Raw genomic sequence first — 22697 nt, 5'->3', positions numbered from 1 at the left:
AAACAAGGAAACAGAGGCCAGAAGATACTAAATACTCTATTAAATCTCCAACATTGTAAATGCCAAGCAGGATTTAAATCCAGTTCTGTTGACTGAAAAACTAATGGTTTTTCCACTATACAACTACTTTCCCACTGTCAAGGTGTTATTAAAAGTTTCCACAGTTTTTGGTAATAGAGGGCTTCTTGGGACAAGAACAAAGTGTTAGAACCATTGGATTTCTTTGCATAGATAGGACCTGGCTGTTCATTAAAGCTCCAATTTATTGCTGTCACCAACATCAGATGAGTTTAGTTAATCAAGACACATCTGACATTTTCTTGATGTTTCTCCTCAAATAATCACCATGCTTTCCCAAACCTATATTACATCTTTGTGAAATTACCCTATTTTTTTTAAAATTTTGCCATGCTCCAAAAGCTTCCAATACTGCCAACTCATGCATAGCTATGTGGGGGATATAGTTCAGAATTGAACAGAGAATCCATGCCATCTAGACAAGTCCTTTTTACAGATTTTTTTTTAAGTTTCTAAAGGTTATGAGAAAATAATCCTCCTATGAAAGCCAACCATTACAAGGAGTGAAATTTTACTTTAATTGTCTTTATTGCAGAATAAGAAGTAAAAGAAAATTACAAAAGAAAAAGAAAATTAGTTTTATGAGAAATAGACCCAGATGTAAATTTTTCAGCAGATTACCAGTTTAACTTTTGGGTAGGGAACACATGCTAGGAACATGTGAAGATGTAACAGTCATCAAGGAGTACATGTGAAAGTGTTGCATGTGGCCAGAGAACATGTGTGAAGGGAAGGAATATCTGTGAGCTGTAAATATTCATGTCCAGGGAGATTTCCATCTCCAGTTTTATAGAGCCACATCCTCTAGTGATGTCATGAGGCAAGCTCCTTTCTCTGCTAAAAAAAGAGTTTTCTTCTCACTGCCCTCTGCTGGGAATAGTTTAATGGCTCCTTTATGCAGTTTTTCGCTACCATCTTCTGGTCATTGCCTGCAATGCAGCATCCTGAGGGCCTCTGCTGCTTTCTGCTCCCTTTCTTTAATTTTAAAAAAGATGTGACCTCTCCTAACTCCTAGCATTTTTACTGGTCATCCCTCATACCTGGAATTATTTCCCTTCTCATCTCTACCTCTTTGCTTCCCTGATTTCCTTCAAGCCTCCATTAAAATCTTACCTTTGAGTAACCTTTCCTGATTAACTCTTAATGTTAGTCTTTTTCCTTTGTTGTTAATGTCACCCATATCTGTAATGTTTTTCTTTCTTATCTGTCTTCTTCCATTATTAACTTCCTTCAAGTCTAAGCTAAAATCCAATGTTCTTCAAGATTCCTTTCACAGTCTCTGGTTAATTTTAGTGTTAATCTTTACTCTAAGATTAAACCCAATATGTACTCTGGATCAACTGTTTGAACATAATTGTTTGCATGTTGTCTCATTAGATTTTGAGTTCCTTATGAGCACAATACCTGAACAACGAAGACTTTTAATAAAATGCTTGCTGGCTAGCTTTTTATTTTTAAAAAATGCTTGGAATTTTCATGCTTACATCCTGATGAAAAATGTAAAAATTTTACCTATGTGGTTGTCATCACATCATAGAATCTCAGAGTTGGATAGGACTTTAGTTGCCATTTAATTAAAGAATTGCATGAAAGCAATCTCCCCAATTACCTGACAGAGGATTGTCTACACTTTTGTTCAAAGACTTTAAGCAGAGGCAACTACCACCTCTTCATGGGAGGCAGAGGTCTTTTAGAGCACTGTGTTCAATGGAGATTATCCACTTAAAAAGGATTTTGAAAAGCTTAAGAATGTCCAGAGGAAATCTATCATCACTGAGCCAGATCACTTCTTTCCAGAAGTGGAATGAACAAATATGGACTCAATTTTATAATAGTGCACAAATTCATTTCATAGATTGATGATAAGAAGGTCCTTCTAGGGGGCAGCTGGGTACCTCAGTGGATTGAGAGCCAAGCCTAGAGACTGGAAGTCCTAGGTTCAAATCTGGCCTCAGAAACTTCCCAGCTATGTGACCCTGGGCAAGTCACTTGACCCCCACTGCCTAGCCCTTACCACTCTTTGGCCTTGAAGCCAATACATAGAATTGACTCCAAGATGGAATGTAAGGGATTAAAAAAAAAAAGAAGGTCCTTCTCTTTACAAGGCCAAACTCTCTACATGTTGTACCTTTGATCCATTGGTGTGTTGGATCCAGTTATATAGGGCTAGGATGACTGACTGTTGTTAGAGTATAAGCATTTATACCTTAGAAGTCAGGAAATATTAAAAATTAATTATTTTGTTGATTATACTGAAGAAAGTGACAAAGAAAATGTTAACAGTACAGATTAAAATTGAAAATGTTTCATGTGGGGAGCAGCTAGATGGTTCACCAGATTGAGAGCCAGACCTACAGATTGGAGGTCCTAGGTTCAAATATGACCTCAGCCACTTCCTAGTTGTGTGACTCTGGGTAAATCCCTTATCCATGATTGTGTAACCTTTACCATTCTTCTGCCTTGTAACCAATATGCAGTATTGATTCTAAAATGGAAGGTAATGATTTTAAAAATAAATAAAATATGTCATGTAATTTTATTGTGGAGAACCAGCATTAAACTTTTACTAACATATTACTCCCCTGATCCCATCCCCTCCAATATTCTCAGCAGATCATCTTTATTAGCATTCTCACTACCTTCAAACTCCCTGTCTCTTTCAGTTCCTATCCTGTCACCTGTAAAACCATCCAAATCTTCCTTTTCCTTAAAACACACACACACACACACACACACACACACACACAACCCTTCACTACATCCTATTATCCTGACTATTATCACCTATCTCTCCTCTTCTCAACTAAACCCATGTGTCAACTAAGAAAAACACAGAACTACAAAAGTATTCAGATAAAACCAAATCTTTAATCTGGAAAGATTGTTCAATATTTGGCCGCCACACAGTGTCAAGCGCCTAAAAAATACACAAAGCCAAGGACTCTGGGACTCTGGGAACAGTATCTCGGCGAGAATCACAGCACAAGATGATTCTCTGAAGAACAATAAAACATAGGGATCTTATGTACCTTTTGGGGAAGTAGGTACAGCAAACATACATTGACAGGTTATAAGTAGCCTTAGGAAAGAGGCTTTAGCCAGAGGCTGGGGTATGTGGGAGGGGTCCACTTGTAAAGGATAATTTTAGCATTGTGACCTAACCTATGTTAATTATTTGATCGCCATGGATATCCCAAATATAAAAAAATATATAACCAAGTCAGCTGGAAATTTATGATGATTTAATTGATATAGTGGAAAGAAATTAAGAAGAAGGAAGAAGGAAAGGGTCTAGGATTTCTCCCACCTGGCTAGTGCCAGGAGGAAGACCAGAGGCTCTAGGAAGGTAAGGTTTTGGAGAGTAAGGAAGAAGGAATCAGCCTGACCTCGGCAAAGGGCTCAGCCAAAGTGCCTGAACCTGAATTAGCTCAAGGGCAAACTGACCACTAAATCCAAACAAATAGCTGCCACCACACCAAGATGTTGGAAAGCTTAGCATGCTGCCAGCCAGAGTCACCTCTCCAGGGAAAGAGAGCAAAGAGAGGAAGTGACGTGTCTTATGTAGACGGTTTTACGTCACTTTCTTGCATCTCATCTGTACCAATGATAGCTTAGCTTGACTTAGGACAGACCAGGGGTCTGTCTGCTATTTCTGCACATGTCTGTTGAAGGCCATTTTCTCAGATAATTAATCCTTGAGTATGGTGCAGACATTCTTGACCTTGTTAAACTAATAGGGTGGAGCTAGAGTTCCCAAGACCTGATTCTGTTAAGCCAAGTATCTCCATTGTTACTAATCAGGAAATAGCTAATTCAGATTTTCTAAAGTATGGTCTGAGTAGGGTGGAGTAGTTTTAAAATTCACATACTACAATGGATACAAAAAGGATGCCTCCTGCACTTGTGTGGGTCTTCTTCCTAATGACTCTCTGATACAAGGAGGGAAAAGTCTAGGACAAAAAGGGTACTTAACATTTGACTGCATCTACTAGTCCCACCTAAACTGGGATCATTAAATATTTTAAGGTCTATTGTTCAGTCTGAAATGGGTCAGTCTGGGACTTCCCTATGGGTGAGTTCTCAGGGGACAAAGGGAAAATTGGGGTTCCCCAAAACCCAGTTGATACTTGGAAAAATCTATTTGTAACTTTAGGCTGAGGGATCTCTTGAACTCAATAGTTCTGATCTTTTAATGGAATAATAAACCTATCCAAAGTCAGTATTCAGTAACAACATTATATGATCCTGCAAGGGGAAGGAGAGTGTTGTCTAAGGAAAAGTACACCACCCCATGTCCAAAATGAAGTATGGCAAAGCTCTCTGTGGGATCTGGTGTGTGGGTGGCCATCGCACTTCTTACCTATGCAAAAAAGAGAAGACAAAATCTTTAAAAAATAAATCTATCCATATTTTGTAGTTCAACATCTCTCACTCAAACTGTTTCATAAACTCTATTTGTTTGTCAATATGTCAATAAGTCAATATGACTTTGTCTAAAATGACTATCTATAAAGTTACCAATTATTCCTCGTATACATTCCCTTCTAGTCACTCACATGAACATTATCTTCTTTTATCACCACTCAGTAGGACTATTACAATAGATTCCTAACTGATCTTCCTGATTCATATCTCTTCTTACTCTAATCAATCCTCCACATACCTACCATAGTGGTTTTCCTAAAGTATAGTTCTGACTCTTTTACCCCCTGCTCATTAAACTCCAGGGATCTCATATTCCCTCTAAGCTTAGATATAAACTTTAATTTCTCATTTAAAATTACAAAAGCTATTCTTTTACTATATTTCCAATTTCTTAGCATTATTCTCCTTTATACAGTCCTATTCCAGTATTAATATCCTACTTATTCATTCTTAAACAAGTCATTCCATATCTTCTCTCCATGCCTTTGCACTGGTTGTTTCCTCATGCCTAAAATGTACTCCTTCCTCCTCTCTGACTCAGAAATCCTTAAATTCTTTAAAAATTCATAAGTAAAATTTTCTGCAAGAAGTCCTTCCAACTCTCCTAAGATATTAATGATTTTTTTTAAGATTTTCATGTATCTACTTTGTATGTATCTATCTGTGTATTCTATTCCATTATGCAAGCTTTTCAAGAATAGGGACTTTTGTGGAAATAGCTGTCCTATACCTGATTTTCTTTTTATCTCTATATTTGTCTCAGTCTATAGATATCTATCTCTATGTCTATCTATCTATCTAGCTGTCTGTCTGTCAGTCTGATCTATTTTTCTGTCAATTTGTCTATAATTGTTTTAAATTTAATAATTGTGTATCTTTTTAAAAGGGAGCCTATTAATGACATTTGAGTAGGCTATAGATATGAGCCAAATTCAAGACACTTTCTCCAACTCTGGAGTGAGGATGAAATGGACCACAGAGTGAAAAGAATGATTCCCCTGAATCCCCTAAGACTGTGATGGCAAACCTATGGCATACATGCCAAGGTGGGCATGGAACCCCTCTCTATAGCCATACACCTGTATCCTGCCAGAGTTAGTTGCTAGAAAAGTACAGAGACTGGCCAAGATTCTCTCCTCCCTCTCTCCACTGTACCTGAGGACATTTTTTAACTTCACCTGCCCCTCTGCCCAGCAGCCCAATGGGAACACTTCTTCCTTCCTGTCTGGGGTAAAGTGGGTAGCTAACATGTGGCAAAGCTGAAGGGGACCAGAAAACTCAGGCTCCTCCTTTCCATGCATTCCTGAGAACATTTTTTCACTTCTCCCTCTGTTCTGCCCAGCAGCTCAATGGGAGGCTTTCTCCCTCCCCTGCCTTGGGTAAGTGAGTGGGGTTGTTCTGGGTGGGGCAGGGCATACCACTTGGTCTCTAAAAGATTCACTATCACTGTCCTAAGACATTAACTCATTTTGATTAAGTTTATACCCCGGGTCCCCTTATTAAAAAAAATGTTTTCACAATGGCTTAGCAACATGTTTTGGGCATAAAATCTTTAAAATACAATTATAATGAAAAACAGGATGCTATGACTTGGAATAGATCTTTGAGATCAATATTATTAAGTAACCAGATTTAAAATTTTCAAGTCCATTCATTAGGATTAATATGTATGACCTAGGAGTCATGAAGACATACAGTTCAGTATTTTTTCTGTTCTGCACATGCAACTTTCCCTCTCATCTGTCCAAAATTTATATGAATTTTAAGATCACATCAAATCCTAAATAGGAAGAATTTTGTTTTCCTTCTCAGAAATTTAATTACAATAGCTATGTGACCATGGGGAAGTTGCTTAACACCTATTGCCTAGTCCTTACCACTCTTCTGCCTCAGAATCAATACAAGGAGAAGGTAAGGGTTTTTTTAAAAAGAAGAAATCTATTTACAGATTTTGTTTATACAATTGACTGATTTAACAAATAATCATGAGTTACTTGACAACATCCATTTTATGATTACCTTTAACTGTTGATATTTCTTTTACTAATCTGTTATTGCTTAAGGTCTCATATAATTATGTTTTAGCCTCTGAGATACAAAAAGATACAAAAAAAAATGTACCAAAAAGCCATTCCCCAAATGATAAATGGGTAAGGGACATGAATAGGCAATTTCAGATAAAGAAATCAAAACTATCAATAAGCACATGAAAAAGTGTTCTAAATCTCTTATAATTAGAGAAATGCAAATCAAAACAACTCTGAGGTACCGCCTCACACCTTGCAGATTGGCTAACATGACACCAAAGGAAAATAACAAATGCTGGAGGGGATATGGCAAAATTGGGACATTAAAGTACTGCTGGTGGAGTTGTGAATTGATCCAATCATTCTGGATGGCAATTTGGAACTATGCCCAAAGGGCACTAAAAGACTGTCTCCCCTTTGATCAAGCCATAGCACTGCTGAGTTTATATGCCAAAGAGATCATAAGGCAAAAGACTTGTACAAGAATATTCATAGCTGCACTCTTTGTGGTGGCAAAGAATTGGAAAATGAGGGGATGCCCCTCAATTGGGGAATGGCTGAACAATTTGAGGTATATGTTGGTGATGGAATACTATTATGCTCAAAGAAATAATAAACTGGAGGAATTCCATGGGAACTGGAAAGAGCTCCGGGAACTGATGCAAAGTGAAAGGAACAGAACATTATACACAGAGACACTGGTACAATCGAATGTAATGAACTTCTCTATTAGCAGCAATGCAATAATCCAGGATAATTCTGAGGTACCTATGAGAAAGAATGCTTTCCACATCCAGAGAAAGAACTGTGAGAGTAGAAAGACAGGAAAAAAAAAATCAATTGCTTGATCACATAGGTCAATGGGGCTAAGATTGGGGATATAGACTCTAATCAATCACCCTAGTGCAAATATTAATATGGAAATAGGTCTTGATCAATGACACATGTAAAATCCAGTGGAACTGCTCATTGGTTACAGGAGGGAGGGTGACAGGAGGGGAAGGAAAGAACATGAACAGGTAACCATGGAAAATATTCTAAATCAATTATTTAAATAAAAATTTTCAAATCTAAAAATAATTAATCAATTAAAATAAATAAAATAATTAAGAATCCAATAAATAAATGAATGAATAAATAAATAAAAATTTAAAAAGTTTGGAGGAATTCCCTTTTCCCATATTGTTCCAAAATGTTACTTTAGTATTAGAGTTAGTTGTTCTTTGCATGTTTGGTAAAATTCACTCATGAAACTATATGGCCCTGGGGACTTTCTTTGGGGAAAATTTTTTGCTGGTTTGTTCAATTAATTTTCCTGTAATTGGGGTTATTTATTCTATTTCCACTTTTGTTAATCTGGGTAGTTTATATTTTTTGTAAGCATTCATCAATTTCACTAAGATTGCTAGGTGTTTTGTCATAAAGACAAACAAAATATCTTCCAATAATTACTTTAATTTCTTCTTAATTTTAACTTTATCTTTTTCAATTTTAATAATGGCAATTTTTTTTCTTCTTCCTATTTTTAAAAATCAATTTAACTAAAGGTGTGTCTATTTTATTTGTTTTACCATTAAACCAACTGCTTGTCTTATTCATTAGTTCAATAGTTTTCTTACTCTAAATTATATTTATCTCTCCCTTAATTTTCATAATTCTCAATTTGGTGTTTAATTGGAAGTTTTGTAACTTTTTTATTTTTCTAATATTTTACTTACATACTCAATGCATGTATCTGCTCTTTCTCTATTTTACTGACACAGGCAATTAGTGATATACATTTTCTCCTAAGGAGAGGTTTGGCTGTATCCTATAAACTTTTTGTATGTTATCACCTCATCATTTTATTTAATGAAACTGTTCATTGTTTCTATGACTTGTTTTTGACACATTCTTTTTTTAGAATAATATTAATTCATTTCAATTTTTTAGTCTTTCTGCTGCCCTTTGTTGAATATAATTTTATTGCATTATGATCTGAAAAGCATTCATGTATTTTTTCTACTTTTCTACAATTGGTTGTGCCCTGTTATACAGCCAATTTTTGTGAAGGTGCCATATACTGACTAGAAAAATCTGTATTCCTTTCTATTTCCATTCCCTTTTTTCTAGGTCTGTTCTATTAAACTCTTCTAAAGTTCTATTTATCTCCTTAATATAATTTTCTTTTTATTTTTGGTTGGATTTATTTCTGAGAGTGAAAGGTTGTCATCTATTTCCTCCTGTAATTCATGTAACTTTTCCTTTAGGATCTGGGAAACTATAGCATTTTGTGTATATATGTTTATTATGTCAATTCTTTCATTGCCTATGATGTTATTTTTTAAATGTTGTACTTTTCTTTCTTTTCTCTTTTGATTAGATCAATTTTTACTTTTGCTTTGTCTGAGATTATGATCACTACCCCTGCTTTTTTTTTTAATTTTACTTTATCTGAGGCATAGTAGAATCTGTGTAAGCCCCTTACTTTTATACTATGCTGTATCTCTGCTTTAAATGTTGTTTTATTTTTTTCCCCTTGTAGACTGCATATTGTGTAATTCTGGTTTTTAACCCACTCTGCTATCCTCTTCTGTCTTATGGCTGAGTTCATCCCACTTTCATTCATAATTATGATTATTAATTTTGTTTTCCTTTATCTTATTTACTCCGTTTACTCCTTTCTCTCATTTTAACCTATCCATGGTCACAGACGTTTTGTTTTAGATGATTGACTAACTAATTTGCCCTGTTTTTTGTCCATCTTCCCCTTCCCTTCTACTACTTACCTATAGCATGAGACAGATTTCTTTAGCTGATGCCATGTGTGTTTTATTCCCTCTTTAAGTGAATTCTGATATGTATTAAGATTCAAGCATAGTCTTCCACCCCATCTCATCTTCTCCTATTTCCCTCTTTATTATAGGTAGCTTGTCCCTTTCTTTCTCTCCTTTTCTCTTCTCCCCATATATTCCTCTTCCTCATCTCTTGATTTTTATTTTTGTATATAACACATCTTACTCAGCTTCCTTCCTTCTTTCTACATACACTTCTTTTCTTTGTTTCTTTGTTCAAATAGTGATAAAGTTCTTAAGTACTTGAGGTATCTTGCATGTTTCAAGTGCCTTAAATATCTCAAGTATCATAGAAATCTTAATTATTTTGAATATCATCTTCCTAGGCATGAATGTACCTAACTGAAGCCCTTAAGTGTTTCTTTTTATGATTCCCTTGAATGTTGAATTTTCTCATCAAATTTTCTTAAAAGCTTTTTTTTTTTGTAAAAAAGTTTAAAACCCCTCTATTTCATTAAACCTCAATTTTTTTCACCAGATCATTACTGGGTCTATAATTCTTGTCATAGTCCTAGAACCTTTGCCTTTTAGAAGATCATATTATGTACCTTCTAATCCTTTAACATAGAAGCTGATAGGTCCTATATTACCAGTCTCCCTGTTATGTTGGGGGATGACCCACTTTGCCACTTCCTTTCCCCTATCAAGTGGCTTGGGCTGGGCAGGTCCCCTGCCCTATGCTCCGTTGCCTCAGGCACTGTCAGTTCACTGCCTCAGCTGTTCTGCTGCTACATGAGAGTGAGTAGGTTTCATGCTGTCTCTGCCTTTGATACCCTTGCCAAGTGGCTTAGGCTGAGCCACCCCACTGCTATTTCTTTTGCTGCTATTTCTTTGTCCTATGGGAATGAGTAGGTTACCTGCTATCCCTGTGGAATGGCTTAGGCTGGGCTGGTTCCTTCCTGCTGCTTCACTGATTCAAAGGCTGTGTTGCCACATGAGAGTTGGGATTTTTCCTGCCCTTTCTGACTTTTCTGCCCATGTCAAGTGATTTAGGCTAGGCTGGCCCCCTCACTGTCCATCAAGTGGCTTAGGCTGGGCTCATTCCAATTCCACCTCTGCCTGGGCTACTCTCTCTTCTTATTCCAGTGAGACATGTTCCTCCTGTTTTCCTTTATTTTGAGCTGATTTCTTTTCTTTTTCATGTTTGTGTGGAGGGTTTGAGGAGTTTATTTCTCAAATAGTATTGCTGATGCAGTATGGTATCAAATGAGGAAGTATGAAATAATGGAAAAAATAGTGTTTGAATCACATGACTTGGATTGGAATCCTGCCTCTGTCACTACTTGTGTGACCTATGGCAATTCGTTTTTAACCTCTCTGTGACACAATTTTATGTATAGAATGAGACAATTCTAATGTATGGCCTCTGATATCCTTTCCAGCTGAAAATGTATAAATCTCTATCACCAACAAGTCTAGAGATATAGGCAATATTTATGATGCTATATTTTCTTTTCATTCTATCAATAAGCACTTACTAAGTATTGTGCTAACAATTCTTGGTCTTAAAGTGCTTAAATTCTCTTCTGAAAATAACTTTTTTCATTCCCCCACTGAAGTCTTCCTCCATTGCCTCATCACGGTGGGCTGATGACCCTGGATTTTCTAAGACTCTGTTAGTAAAATATGAAGTCTTCTAGGTACTACCAAGCTAGAAAAGCCTTTAAAAGAGTCTGGCAAAAGAAGGAATAGCTAATATCTATCTAGTATAATTAGGCTTATGGAACACTTTACCTATCAACTGATTGATCAATTAATCAAGAAATATCTTATTTTTATTATTTTAATTTTTTACAGAATTCATTTTGATACAATTTTAATAATCATTTTCTGATATTTTGCAAGCGAAAATTTCCTCCCTCCATCTGGTCCTTCCCCAAAATGCAGCTAATATGATATAGGTTGTAAATGTGTAATCATATACTATATATTGCATGTTGTCATGTTTTGAAACAATACATATTGTTTACACTAGAGAAAATTCATAGAGGAAATAAAAGTGAAGAATGGTATCTTTCAATCCACATTACAACTCTATCAGTTCCTTCTATGGTAGTGGATAGCCTTCTTCACGGAGTTGCTTGAAGTTGTTCTGGATTCATGCCTCGTTTATAATAGTTAAGTCGTTCACAGTTGATCAATATATTTGATCTTACAGCAACTTTGTGAATTACATTGTTGTTACTGTTTAGACTATTCAATTATATCTGATTCTTAATGACCTAATTCAGGATTTTCTTAGCAAAGATACTAGAATGATTTGCCATTTCCTTCTCAACCTCATTTTACTGATGGGGAAACCGAGACAAATAAGGGTAAATGACTTGCCTAGGGCCATAGTGCTAATTTCTGAAGTCAGATTTGAACTCTGGAAGAGACTTCTTAACTCCAGGCATAGAACTTTATCTACTGTGCCATCTTGCAGCAACAAAAGTTAGGAATTAAGAATTAACACCATTTTATAGATTAGGGAAATTAATTTCAAACTCAATTACAAGTCATGGTTACACAACGAGTAAGTAAAAGATAAGTTTTTGAACCCTGTTAGCTATCTTAGACTGGGTTTGAATCAGGTCTTCCTTGCTTCCAGTTCAACATTGAGTGGTCATTATCATTACAAACATTTTTAGCCACAGCAGCTTCAAATATCATCCACTTTGCTTTATAGGAGTAAGGTTTCCATGAGTAGAAAAAGGTTTCATGGTTAAAAAATTAAAAGTCCTTAAAATACCATATTATTTTCTAATTGTCTAATCAGAAAAAGGAAACTATCAAATATTTTATATCAGTGTGTTCAAGAAAGGACAAACTTAAAACTATATTTCAAATAGATTACAAACTCAAGAATATTGAAGCTATTCTTTACATATTGGAAACTTATTTTTTTCCCTCTGCTTATTGAACTTCTTGAATTAATACAACTTGTTTACTACATGTTGGAAATGTGGGCCCAACTTTAAGCCATACTTTTCATTTCATGTCTACTCATCATTAGAAATCTATTTACTCAACAACAAGATTGCTTTTTGTACTCCTCATGTTGTAAGCAGAAATTATGAACTGGCCAATCATTTTTCATTCATTCATGATAACAACCATTTTTAAAAAATGTAGTCATTTCTTCCTAGTTATTTAACTAACCCTTAATTGTTATTAAACATAATTATACCATAGCTTTTTATTTGTTAAAACTTGTATGTATAGTTTATTCCTTAAAACTTGTAAGATACTCTGGGATTTTCTTTTCCCTATCCATTTAATTTTTCCTCTCTCATTAACAATGATCTATTTCTTCTTTCTTTTTTTTTTTTAAACCCTAACCTTCTGTCTTGGAGCCAATACTGTGTATTGGCTGAGGCCAGATAGACCCACAGTGTCTGAGGCCAGATTTGAACCTGGGACCATCTCTAGGCTTGGCTCTCAATCCTCTGAGCTACCCAGCTGCCCCCTGATCTATTTCTTCTAATGGCCTTTGTTTCTCTTAATTTATTTGAAATTTACCATCAACATTCATGTATATATTAAGCAAATAGTTTTAATTCATTTTTTCATTCATAAGAATTAAAAAATAAACATGTAACTTTGGATTGATTAGTTTTTTTGTGATACCTTGTTTCTAAATAGTATTATTTTAAAAATAAGTCAAAATACTTAATAAAATCTATTCTACCTTCTCGTTGGTTCTCTGCCAGGCACTTTAATATATTTGAAAATTATAAACCATAAAAGATTCACAGCAAAAAAAAAAAAGTATTTGTTAAAAAGATTAGGGAATAGGGAAAAGGGCAGTGTAGAATAAAGGGACAAAGAATAATACTCTATGTAGCTATGTTTAATTTCCTGAGATGTAATAATGACAGGTCAGGAGGCTGAGGTCCCTTATGGAAAGAAGGAAGAAGGGTGCCAATTTAAAACTGATACTTCATTACATAGAATAGGAGCATTATTAACAGGAAACAGAGTTTTCAAAGTGGAGCTACTATAAGCGTGGCTTGAGATAAACAGTTCATGGAGAGAGAGAGAATGACTAAATAATATTTGTTATTATTTATCTGCAATAGAACGAATAAGTATCTTATGCTCTTAGAACTTGTTAACAATGACAAATTCCAATAACATGTTTAGGTTAAACTATTACAATCAAGAAAGATACTAAAAAATTAAAGGCTGAAATGAAATAGTCTCTCCTCAAAAGGTATTTAACCTCTAAAAAGATTATGAAATTATATTTTGTGGGTTTTAAAACACTGATGTATCATAGAGATTTGGATAGTAATAAAGGTTTTGGAAAGTTGTAATGAGGGACTGTTTCCAGTGCCTCTGAGGTGACTTAATGGTTAGAAAAGATAACTTTAAGTTATTGTCAGATTATATACACATATTGAAGAACTGCATTATATGTAGGAGTTCTTTTTACTCTAATTGTACATAATGGAATTACTGTATGGTTTTTATAAGTATAAGAATGAAATAATGCTGGCTATTTTATAGTAAAATGATAAAAATTATACATTCACCAGAAAGCAATCTTTTCTCAGTCTTCTCTGAATAAGAAATATGAAAAATAGTAGTACAATATATAAATGTAAGTAAACATAATAGAGAGTTGGGATGAAAGTTAGCATTTTCTATTTTGTTTTGTGATAACAATTGAGACACCAACATCTATTGGAAAGGCAATTAAATTACTCCTTTCAAAATGTTGTTTCCTACCTTTTCATATGATTATTTTTGGTTAATATAGCTAGTTGAACATTTTGTGAAGACAGAAGTTAAAATAATCATAATCCTTTGCTTTTTATTTTGTCATGTCTTTTTTCTTCCTGTCTTCAAAGTTAATATATATGTATGTGTATATATTTATTTTATATATGCATATAAATAAATCTTTCAGACTTTGTTTTTATCCTTTAAAAGCACAATTAAATTTATGCAAATATTCTATCACATATTTTGGGGGCATCAACTATATACTCTGTCTAATAAATTAAACATAATAGATTTATGTAGCCCATGGAGAAATTTAGCTTAGATGTTCAAGTTTTTCATTATATTGAATCTAAAATACATTATTCAACTTCTCCCCATTTCTCCTACTACTTCATTCTTTCCTAGGCTTAGTCCCACTCATTTTCAGCTTTCTCTTTTGTGTTCCCACATTATAATGTAAATTTCTTGAAGACTGGGATTATGTTTCTTCCTGCTCTTCATATTAGTAATATTTAGATGTATTTGATTCTTTTCAACCACTCTTGTACAATAGAGTCTCTAGCCTTCACATCATACTAGTTACACTCCTGCACATTTCTCTTTTGTTAGTGTCATTTTTTAAAAAATGTACCCAGAACATAAGATGGTAGTTCAGATTGTCAAAACAAAACATAGGAAACTCTTTCCACCTATATTCTAGGCACTGCATATAGCCTAAATGATGGAGTTTCTTTTTTTTTTTTTGGATAGGTACAGGAAATGTCCCATCATAGTGTTGACTCCTTCTAAACTCATGTTTTGCTGCAACCCTTATGTATTTTTTCTAGGCACTTTATGTCAAATTGCTTCTATACTGAAAATAATTTTTAAACACAAATTTAATCATTACAAATTTCTATCTTATTATATTTAGGTCATTATTTTAAAGACTCGACAATATTTTAGATGCTGTCTTTGTTAACTATTATTAGCTGTTTGTCTCAGATTTGCATGATCTCTAAATATGATACTCCTTCATACCAATCATTGATAGTTTAAATCCCAGATCTGCTACATTCCACCTGCATCATCTTGAAAAATTTCCACTCTACCGCATATTTACTAATCGGTGTATGCAACTAAATAAATCATTCTTATTCTAACTTCTCGAAAGAGTGTGGTTCTAACTAGTTTAGCAATCTATGCATAATGTCTGGGGCACAACCAAGTTTCCTAGACCCATATAAAAATGATTCTTGTGCAGTGTCCCTCCAATTTTCTCTAAGTGAATGTATCAAAACTAAAATACAACAGGGTATTTTTTGACTCTTATTCTGACACTGAATTATGAAATGGTCTCATAGGACTTAAAGGAGCCCATCTTTCTCACAAACATATGACTAAAATCTAAAAATGTACCAGAAGGAATAATGATTATGAAAAATCAATGAAAATCAGGTATAGATTCTTCTATCCAGGACTATGTAAAAAGATGTGTACAAAAAAAAAATGACCTGGCCTAGTGTAGAAGTATTTGAAATCTCCAACCAAAGCAAGACTGAGAACCAAACTATGCCCAACATGGGGAAATGCAGGGCCCCAGTTGTGGCATAATAGCACCAGGCTAGCACTCAGCAAGAGCATACTCAGCCCACCATCCAGATCCTTAGTCAGTATGGACCAAAACCATAGTAAAAGAATAAGGCTAGACATTTTCTGAAAAAGTAAGGACCTAGACTTAGTCACTAAATTCAGTATCAATCAAGGTTTATCTATACTATCCAGGAGTATGGAAATAGAGTCTGGCCCACATCTTTGTATCTAATCCAGAAATTGAAGTTAGAGAGATAAGAGTAAACAGAAGAAATGACCAAAGAAAATGAATATTTTCAACTGAGAGAAGCCCGATAAGCAAACTCAAAATAGGAAAGTAACTTTTAAAACAATATAAATAGAATTCCAGAAAAATAAATGTCCTGGATATTGGACTATAAGAGTAAATGAAAGAAATAAAATTAGAGCTTCAAAATAGAATACTTAAGGGGGGAAATATTGACAAGGAAATCATAATGGGCCAAACAATAAATTATTCCATCAGAAAAGAAGAAATATTAAGAACAAATAAGATTGCTCTTTGACCATTCCCTTTAAGAATTTTCCATCAAAGAGAATCCCATTATTTCCTCTAATGATTACCCTAATCTAGTCATGGTAAAGCAGTCAAAGGCACTTTGCCTTTGTCTCCACATGGTCCCAATTATTTCAAGGAGAATTTATTCCCTGGGCTTATCTGAAAAGAATAGGGCATCATTTTGTAATTGATAGTTAAAGATATAATGATAAAGATTTCTCTTCCAGGTTAGTTATAACACTTTAGACTATAAGCATTTTGAAATATTTTCTTTAATATTTCTTTTTGTCCATCCTTCTCCTCTACTCCTGCCCTTCCCTTATTCCACTTACACTTCTACTTGCCTATAAAGTAAGGTAGGTTTCTATAGCAATGTGTGTCTTATTTTTGAATTTTAGATTTACTCCACCCTGCTTCATCCTTAGAATTCTAGCAAACAGGAAAGTATACACCCCCACTTAAGGATTAACTGTGGGGGAGGATGGTCTATGACCCATGTGTGCTAGCAAATGACAGATCAGAAACAACTGACTGACCCCCTTGGATGTCCTAAGCCAAGTTTAAGTATGGTACATGTGAGACACAGGAAGAGATGTAAAGAATTGCCTATATTATATGTTGCGTCACTTCCGTCACTTCCTGTGAGAGGAACCTTGGCAGATTTATATAGTGGTTCTTGGCTTGGAGGCCTGGAGCATGGAGACTTCAGACTGCTTCCCTTAGGCGACCACATGGTAAGTGTTAAGGCTGAATTCTCTTTCCCTGGCTTTCTGAAGGCATCAGCTTCCATGGAGGCCCCTCATCTTGAAGGAAGCCTTATGGCTAGAAGCCGAGCTACATTTAATCTTCTGGGAAGGCCACTTGGCTGAGGCCTCTGAACTCCCACTCGGTTCAGACTAGGCCAGGGCAGCTATTCTCCCCTTTTCCCTCTCTCCCTCATTCTTAATTTCTTCCTTCTATTGTAAATAAACCACCATAAAATTCTATTCTGACATGATTATTTCTTTTGGATTTAGAATTTAAATCCCTGGCAACCAATAAATAATATATTCGGGGTCAATCCTAAAAATTCACCCTTAACATATTCTCACTTTGAGCCAATTTTGCTGACAGTAAGGTTCAAGCATAGCCCTTCCACCACCCTCATCTTCTCCTTCACTGTATTTACATCTTATAGACCTTTTAATAAAAGATAATTTACCCCCTTATAACTCTCATTTTCTCTTCTCTCTTATTTTGTTTTGTTTTTTTTAAATGGCCCATTTTGCCAAATTTCCTTCCTTCTTTCTATACATACTTCTTTTCACTGCTCTAATACTGATTAAGTTCTTAAGTACTTTAGTTATCTTGCATTTTTTCAGTGTCTTATGTATCTTAAATATCATAGTTATCTTAATCATTTCATTTATCACCTTCTCAGGTATTAATGTATTCTATTCAACTTTATTGAAACTACCTTTTTATGCTTCTCTGGAATGTCAAATTTGCTCATTAATTTTTCCTTTCAGGAGTGACTTCTACTTCACTTCAAAATACAGAAAACATCTAATTAAGTATCCTAATAACTTATTTACTTTTAATTTTAACCCTCATTTGACAAAGGTTTCTTGAATATTCCTACAATTTTGCTAAAACCAAGAATGATTTCCTTCCTTGGCAATTGAAAGAAATAAATCCAGCATTCTGAGGGATAGTTTTAATTTCTCCTGTTAAATTAATTTCTCTTAAAATTTATGGAATATCAACTCAAAATATCACATAATACTTCCAATATCATAAGAATAATTTAAAGGTCAATTTAAAGATTTGTAATTCCTAATTAATTCATGACAACATAGATTTTCCATTATCTTTCTCTTTTTCTCAAAACATTCTCAGTTTTCAAGAAAATAATGAGGAAAAGCCAGAAAAAGTTCTAAAACAAATCACAAGACACATAAAGATTTTCGTTCTAAAATCCTAGCTTGTGTGTACTATTGAACACAGATGGACCAAAACACAGATTCCCAGAGACTGACATCAATTGACACTCTCCCATAACTCACACAAACGCAAATGCAGACCAACAAATACATAGAACAGAGAAGAAACGATGGCTTTTTTTTAAATTTTGGAGCCAATTTTGTTTAAATAATTTTGTCCTGATCCCCGGTTTCTGGCCAATAAAGTATGGGAGTTATTTTTATTAACCATGATTAAAACTAAATGATCCTTACCCAAAAATAACAGAGATGTCTGTTACCTACTGCTGCTTCCCACTGAAGGTTTCCTGGAAGTTGATAATTCAAATTTATATGCTCTGACACCTGGTTCCTTAGGCAGTTTCTTGTTGCTAATCTAAATTCCCATTACCAAAGTAAAGAACCAAAGCAAAAAGCCAAAAACTCTCCCAAGAAGAGACAGACAAGTGCTCTCTTCAGTCACAACACCAGAAATTCACTCACTTAAAGAAAAAAATGTCACTGTATCAGAAAAAAAAGGGAGGGGGGGGGATATTCAGGAATCAAAACTAGAAAAAGGGCAGATCATTCACTGCAATCTGTGGGAGCCCAAATTGAGTTGGTAAATGCCTCTCTAAGGACCATACTTTGGCTGGACCATGGAGAGCAGAATGGGGCTTCATCTTTCTGACCCCACAACACTGACACCAATGCTCTATTCTGTACCCTTGAAAACCAAATCAGTATGCTTAGTGAATTTGTTTATTCCCTTTAAAAAGAGAATTAAGATGCATGTGGAGGTTTGAATAAACCCAAGTCCACTGAAGAGAAAGAGGTTAGAGTTTTCATGTTTTGAGAAAGAAGGGAGAGGGTCTATAGGAATAGGCAACAAGAAAGAAACTTCTGCCTACAAACAGATGTTCCTCAGCAACCTGGAATGTCAACAAGGATGTTACTTTGATAATGTGGAAGAAAACTGACTTATTATCTGCAGGGACTGATGACCTTTCAGGGCTGGACTGAACTATTCTTGCTTAGGAACACTGTGGAGTCCCTTCCTGGGCATGCATCATTGCCTTATCAGATTAATCCTGATATTCCAGGTCAATTCTAAAAATCACAGAGCTATTAGAAAACTGTTAACTCAAAACATCAGATACCAGAATATCTACACAATAGCATATTTTAAAATATGGTAATTTACCTTCTGCTATGAGACCTAAATAGCACCTACATTTTTAAGATATGGAAAATAAGGAATTATTTTCCAGTTGATTTTTAGTTCTAAGCTTGATATCATGACTAACTTGTTTTTTTTTAAAATATGTATCTGAAAAAAATGTTCAAAACAGAAATAAAATATATTAAGCATTCCTTTGAGCCTTCTGCATATCATCTCTAAACTATGTATTCTTCCCATAGTAAACATCTAAGACAGAAATTATTATTTATAAGGCCCTTAAAAAAACAAATGAAAAAAAAATTAAAAAAAAAAACAAATGTATTTGATAAAAGTATACTTACCTCAGGTGATATTCATTTGTCTATTTAGCTGGATCAATCTCCAAGATTTAAATACACTGATTAAATAAATATATATATGCGCATTTATGTATGCATTTCTTCTTTTTCTTCTGTTTATCTGTTTTACTTTCTATGCATCATTGCTCCTGCACTAATACCTCCTGCTGCTGAGTTTGAAATGAGTGAAAATTAAGCATTTTTCTGTATAACTTAAGTTTGCTACAAGCATTTTGTTTGATAAAAAAAAACTATATTTTTATCTTGGCTTCTCATTTCACTATATCTTAGGTCTTTCACTGGAATAAAAAAAATTAAATCAAGTTGCAAACAAATTGTTTATGCTAGGAGATGATTGCTAGTATTTCTTTTAAAGTGGATATTTTTAGAATAAAACCAAAAAATTATTTCAGACTTGACTCATCTGCATATACCCTTCTATATGGTTATACGGATTATAAAATCTTTCCAATGTGGCATATTAAGCTACATATATAATACATATATAATACATATATATAAGCATATTTTTCTGGTCTTAAAAAACAAAAACAAACAACTACTCTGAAGAGTCTATAACAATTAGTTTAAGGAACTAAAGAAATCTAGCCTAGAGAAGGTTAAGGAAGACACAATTATATGGAGATTAATCATGTAGAGGAAGGATTAGAATTGTTCTTCTCAGGCCCCCAAGACAGAATTAGTGCCATTGGGCAGAAGTTACATGGAACTAAATTCTATCTCAGTATAAGGAGAAACACTCAAATAATATCAGCCCTTTGGTATTGGAATTGCTTATTAGGCAGGGAGTTCTTCATCCTTGGGGCTATTTTGACTAAGCTAACTTTTCAGAAGGAAAGCTGAATTTAGAATGAAAGGAACCATATTGTAGTCCTGATTTGTCTCTTAATTCCTAGGATTTTGGATAAATTATTTAATCCCTTTAGACCACTTTTTTAATCTAAAGGAAAAACAAAAAAACCAACAAACAAAAGAACTATGGCCAAGTAGATCTTTTAAAGTCTCATTCAGATCTTACTATGTTGAAGGGTTGGTTCTTGCCTCAGGTATAAATTGGGCAAGTTTATCTCGGAAGTCCCCTTCAACTCAGAATCTGTAATTTTGTAGCACCCAGTCCAAGAGCTTACTTTATAATAACATCAAAAAGGAGATGACTTCATCGTAATGACTTTCTCCTTATGCTTTCATTTTGTTTTTTTACCTAGATCTTCGACCTACTGGTTAACCCGAATCCAGTCATTTCTGTACTGCAATGAAAATGGCCTTCTTGGAAGCTTTTCTGAAGAAACCCACTCTTGTACTTGCCCGAATGACCAGGTGGCCTGCCACGGGTTCCTCCCCTGCACTGTGGGAGACGGTTCTTCCTGCTTGACCTGTGCTCCCGATAATCGTACCCGCTGTGGAAACTGTAATACCGGATATATGCTGAGTCAAGGGCTTTGTAAACCGGAAGTGGCAGAATCCACAGAGCACTATATCGGTTTTGAGACTGACCTGCAGGACCTGGAAATGAAATATCTTTTGCAGAAGACTGACCGGAGAATCGAAGTCCATGCCATTTTCATCAGCAACGACATGCGCCTTAATAGCTGGTTTGATCCTTCCTGGCGCAAACGAATGCTCCTTACCCTGAAGAGCAACAAATACAAAGCAAGCCTTGTCCACATGATCTTGGGGCTCTCTCTGCAGATCTGCTTAACTAAAAATAGCACCTTGGAGCCAGTTTTGGCTGTTTATGTCAATCCTTTTGGAGGCAGCCACTCTGAGAGTTGGTTTATGCCCGTGAACGAAAATAGCTTCCCAGACTGGGAGCGGACTAAGTTGGACTTACCACTTCAGTGTTATAACTGGACGCTGACTCTGGGCAACAAGTGGAAGACTTTTTTTGAAACAGTGCATATCTACTTGAGGAGTCGCATCAAGTCAAACGGTCCAAATGGCAACGAAAGCATCTATTATGAACCCCTGGAGTTTATTGACCCTTCCCGCAATCTGGGTTACATGAAAATCAACAACATTCAAGTATTTGGCTACAGCATGCACTTTGACCCTGAAGCAATTCGGGATTTGATCTTGCAGCTGGACTACCCCTATACTCAGGGATCCCAGGACTCAGCACTTTTGCAGCTGCTTGAGATAAGGGACCGTGTAAATAAACTCTCCCCACCTGGTCAGCGTCGGCTTGACCTTTTCTCTTGCTTGCTTCGTCATAGACTCAAGTTGTCGACTAGTGAGGTGGTGAGAATTCAATCTGCTTTGCAGGCCTTTAACTCCAAATTGCCAAACACAATGGATTACGACACAACCAAATTATGTAGTTAACCATAAATGTCAAGCACAACCCAAAACCTTGAAGGAGTTTTTACAGTGCTTTTGTGGAACAGTTTATGTTTGGAAGAGTAAATTTAAATTGTCTTTTCAATATCTGTCTTATATCAGTCAATACCGTTGGATGGCAATTTACACATGAACTTGCTGACAATGAATATATTATACCTGCAGTTTTGGTTTATGAATGAAATAAATACTGACACCAGTCTAGAAGACATTCTACTTTTTACAATAAATTTCATTTGTAATTTTATATGTTCCGTGGCAATGCTTTTGTGCATTACATCCTCTAGAGGGAACATAAAAGGATACCAATAAAATTTTGTAGCTGAACAGTTATTAAAAAGAAGTGCTGTGGGATTCCTTTTTTTCCCCCCATGAAATGACTTCTATTTTGATATAACTTTGTTAGGGGTTGGGGAAAATGCATGTTGGTTTGTTTATTTTTTGTTTTTATTGGAAACACTGGAAAGGTTCCTTGCTTGATGCAAATTGGATTCTCTTTTGTAATCCTTATGGAAAACTGAAATATTGGTAAAATGTTGCATTCTTCAGTAATATTTTCATTGTTGATGGCACAAGAGTGGCTTTCTGTTTCTATCACTCAAATTTGTAAATTCTTCCTAGAAATGAATATCCCCAAAATGCTCAAAATATCATTTCTCAATTCAAAATCACTCACTGTTTTAGAAATTAGACT

The 22697-nt window shown here is 35.0% G+C and overlaps 1 protein-coding gene and 1 long non-coding RNA gene across 4 annotated transcripts in view; one reads left to right on the top strand and one right to left on the bottom strand.

Moving 5' to 3' along the window:
* Positions 1-22343, top strand: part of BRINP3 (BMP/retinoic acid inducible neural specific 3) — a 501932-nt gene extending 479589 nt beyond the window's left edge. For all 3 annotated transcript variants that reach the window (XM_007480975.3, XM_007480976.3, XM_001367197.4), the window contains exon 8: positions 20872-22343. In XM_007480975.3, coding sequence (XP_007481037.1) covers positions 20872-21988 — 1117 coding nt within the window. In that variant the 3' untranslated portion in view covers positions 21989-22343. The remainder of the gene's footprint in view (positions 1-20871) is intronic.
* Positions 4241-12944, bottom strand: LOC103096923 (uncharacterized). The gene is made up of 2 exons (XR_461404.2): positions 10222-12944; positions 4241-4438 (listed from the first exon to the last, which is right to left on the bottom strand). It is a non-coding gene; the product is annotated as an uncharacterized LOC103096923 (long non-coding RNA).
* Positions 22344-22697: the final 354 nt, after the last annotated feature.

This window comes from Monodelphis domestica, chromosome 2, assembly GCF_027887165.1.
Source record: "Monodelphis domestica isolate mMonDom1 chromosome 2, mMonDom1.pri, whole genome shotgun sequence".
NCBI classification, from domain to species: domain Eukaryota; kingdom Metazoa; phylum Chordata; class Mammalia; order Didelphimorphia; family Didelphidae; genus Monodelphis; species Monodelphis domestica.
The sequence above is the reverse complement of the archived record's forward strand: the minus strand, read 5'-3'. Positions and strand labels throughout refer to the sequence as shown.